This window comes from Neopelma chrysocephalum, unplaced genomic scaffold, assembly GCF_003984885.1.
Source record: "Neopelma chrysocephalum unplaced genomic scaffold, ASM398488v2 Primary Assembly neopelma1_179825, whole genome shotgun sequence".
NCBI classification, from domain to species: domain Eukaryota; kingdom Metazoa; phylum Chordata; class Aves; order Passeriformes; family Pipridae; genus Neopelma; species Neopelma chrysocephalum.
In genome coordinates this window covers 39,194-42,639 of record NW_020937575.1, presented here as the reverse complement: position 1 = coordinate 42,639, position 3,446 = coordinate 39,194, and the positions used below count along the sequence as shown (strand labels likewise).

General features: G+C 53.6%; 1 protein-coding gene across 1 annotated transcript in view; it reads right to left on the bottom strand.

Moving 5' to 3' along the window:
- Nucleotides 1-1,782: 1,782 nt before the first annotated feature.
- LOC113962451 (zinc finger protein ZIC 2) overlaps nt 1,783-3,446 on the bottom strand; it is a 5,063-nt gene continuing 3,399 nt past the window's right edge. Inside the window, exon 3 of the mRNA XM_027673207.1 lies at nt 1,783-3,350. Within this exon, the coding sequence (XP_027529008.1) occupies nt 3,096-3,350 (255 nt within the window). The 3' untranslated portion in view covers nt 1,783-3,095. The remainder of the gene's footprint in view (nt 3,351-3,446) is intronic.

The following is a 3,446-nucleotide window of genomic DNA, read 5'->3' as shown; positions in this document are numbered from 1 at the left end:
AGGAGAGGCATCCCTGCCCGAGAGACACGACCTGCCCTTTGGCCAGGGAGGCCGCTTGCCCCACGCACCCCCTCTATCAGGGGTAGAGGGAAGGATCACCCCTGGGCTCTCTTTAAGCCAGAACGGCTCCGAGGGAAGGGAGAAGGGGAGCCCAGATCCGGAGCGCTTCTCTCCGGCCGGAGCTAGCCCACCGGGGCGGAAGACAGCAGAGCGGGTTTGGTCACCCTTGGGCAGGGCTACTCGTGCGCCCCCGGGCGCGGGAGGGAATTTGGGCAGACGGTGGCTGGCAGGGACTGGCTATGAAGCGGGATCCCCGTTTGGTTTTTCGGCTGCGGGGAGGCCGGCAGGACAAGGAGGGATCCTCGCAGCTGCATTTCCCACAGATGTCTCCAAGGGGCAGGCGGCATATGCCAGTGATTTTAATAAATATTTTTTACGTAATATTATTACGGAACATAAATTAGGCTTTAATAGCCTTTTGATTACCCGAAGAGCTGCCGTGTGCGCGGGGATGGCCACGCTGGGAGGAGCACAGCCGCCGAGGAAGCTTCGGCTCCTCTTCCCATCTAAACTTCCTTGTCAGCAACGGGACGGAGCAGAGTGTCTTTCCCTCCCTCCTCCCCTTCTCCTGGGTGCGGGTAACCTCCACTTCACCCCAGAAGTGATCAGGGCCCCGTGTACCCTCCTCTCCCCACCCAACTACCTCATAGCGACTCGAGACATCTGTATTGATGTTTGAATACGCAGGACAAAGCCCGAAAAACCCAAACCGACGAGCGGCCCTGGGGGGCGTAAGCGATGGGCTCGCCGGGTGTGAGGAGCAGAGGGTTCTCCCCGACTGCACGAGCCGTCGCTGAAGGCAGCGCAGCCACCGCAGGGCGCTCGGAGCCCGACTCGCAGCGCTGCCTCTTCGCAAGGCGTATTTCGGTGGCTTGACAAGGCCGAACTTTTTTACTTTTTTCCACTACATCCTGGCTGCTGAAACACTCGCCTTGGCTGTCCCGGTTTGGTGAGCTGTGCCCGGAGAGCTGCTGTCCGCCGACCCCACACGGGCGGCTCCGATGGCCTGCGCGGAGCGAAACTCTGGGTCAGCACCCCGGGAAAGTCATCTCCCGGCGGCTCTCAGTCCCTCCCTGAACACATCTGACAGCCCAAACCGCTCCCTGGGCTGAAAATTAAAAAAAAATAAAAAAATAAAAAAAAAAGGAGAAAGAGAGGGGCAAAAAAATCTCGAAGGAGAAGTGTAAGCTCTCGGGCATCACAACTTTCTCCTCTCCAGGATTTAATGGAGGCTGCCAAAAAGACGAGAGGCGCAGAAGGACACGATCTACAGCTCAAAGCAGCCGAGCTCAGCTTCTAGTTGTTGCGCCTCCACCTCCGTCCCGAAACGCTCCGTTTTGTCACCCTGTGGGGTAATGAGACACGCACCGGAGAGAGAAGGGTGAGCCCGAGTAAGGCAGGAGGCGGAGAAAGCTGTGGTCTCGCCGTGTAACTCTTACTAAAGGAGATCCTGCCTTGCAAGTTATTTGGGAAATATGCATATCTTCACCCTTTTCTTTCAGCTCAGAGGCTTCCTAAAGTGTTGGGTGGCTTTGTAGCTTTTTTGTTGTTGTTTTGGTTTGGTTTTGTTTTTCTGTACAGGGGAGCCCAGCTGGAATATATCCTCCTGTTCCTGTAACTCGCGGATGTTTTAAAAGCATTTGTTTTGCAGTCGCCACTCAGCCCATCACATGAGTTACAGCAGGTTTCAGAAAGCCCTTGGCATAAAAAGGAAACAGCTCGTGCAGTTTCAACACGTTTTATTATATTTCTGTATGCATTACTCTCAAAACATATCACAAGAAATGATGAAACCACTTAAACCTTCAAATAAAAAATCTGAAACAGTTTATGCTCACAATTGTACATATTTATAGTTAAGAAACATTCTTTATAAATACTGTTTCCTCTGTAGCAAGTTAATACCATAATTTAATTACAAATGGATAAATATGGTAACAGGTATTTACAGGAGGAAGGGTGTTATTACAGAAAAGCTAACGGCACAACGTTTATTTTTCCTCACAATCTTCCGAACAGGAACTAACAAATTGAACTTGCAAAAGCACTAAAACGTCACATATAAACCCAGCTAACAGAAAAATACATTCACAAGCGTTGTTGTTTGTGTGAGTGTCTGTAAGTAACAGAATGGAGACTTTGGCACGGTATTTCTTCCCCAGTCTATAGTTGAAATACAGTTTACAATCAAGTTGCCTCTTAAAAAGGAACACAATATTCAAGATATCACAATTACAAAAGAAACAATTTTTTTCTTCCACGTTACTTTTTTTAAAAGGGTGAACTAAAAAGGAAGAAAAGAGGGAGGTGGGGAAGGAGACCAGGACAAAAGAAAACAAGTCCTTCACTTTCTCAGGGAGGGAGGAAGATGGGAAAAAAAAAGACTTACAAAAAAGGAAAAAAAAAAGGAAGAAGAAAGGGACCAATCCGCGGTTTACAAACGGGACGAACTTCTATACACCGAGAATCCAGGAAAACCTCGTTCCCCACCTCGCCGGAGGAAGGAGAGGGCCGCTATATACACAGTTCGTAGGGCGGGAGGGCGCTGGCTGCGCTGGCGGGGAGGCGCAGGGGCCAGAGGAGTTTGAGTCTCTGATCTTTTGTCTGAAGGCTCTGGAGGGAGAGTTTCTTTCCATCGGCTTGGGAAGCTTTTTATTGAGGGATGTGTTGGTGGCGTTTGGGGTTGGTTTTTTCCTCTCTTTCTCTCTCTCCTTTCCATTCCTCTATAGATTTACCCATTCTTTTATGTTTTTCGGCACGTACTTTTTAGATTATTTTTTGCTGGTTCGAAACGTTCTCAAAAAGAAAAAGAAAGAAAAAAATCCAACAAAAAAAAAAAGACGCGAAGGCGGGAGGGTGTGGGGAGATGAAGGTCCCCCGTCCCCATCCTGTTCGGCCGTCATTTCGCTGCTGGCGGGTGCGGCGGCACCTCCCGGTGCGTCTCCGGCGGGCTCGCTCGCTCCCTCCTGCCCGCCGCCGCCGCCGCCGGGGCGGGGAGGGCGCTGCGGGGCCGTGCAGAGCAGTCCGGCGGGGCCCTACACGTACCATTCATTGAAGTTGGAGGAGAGACCGCTGTGGCCGCCACCGCCGCCGCCGCTGCCGCCGCCGCCGCCCCGGTGAACGGCGGACACGGCCGCCGCCGCTGCCGCTGCCGCCGCCGCCGCCGGGGAGAGGTTGCTGGTGCTCTGCGACTCGGCACTAGGGGACACCAGCCCCGGCGGGGTGGAGGACTCGTAGCCGGAGCTGGCGGCCGGGGAGGATTCGGAACCTTGCGGGGACGATTCGTGCACCTGGGGGGCAAAGGCAACACGGCCGTGTGGAGGAGGGATGGGGAGGCCGCGGCCGCCCCCCGGGCGCGCTCCCCGCCGCCGGCCCGGCCCGCCGCA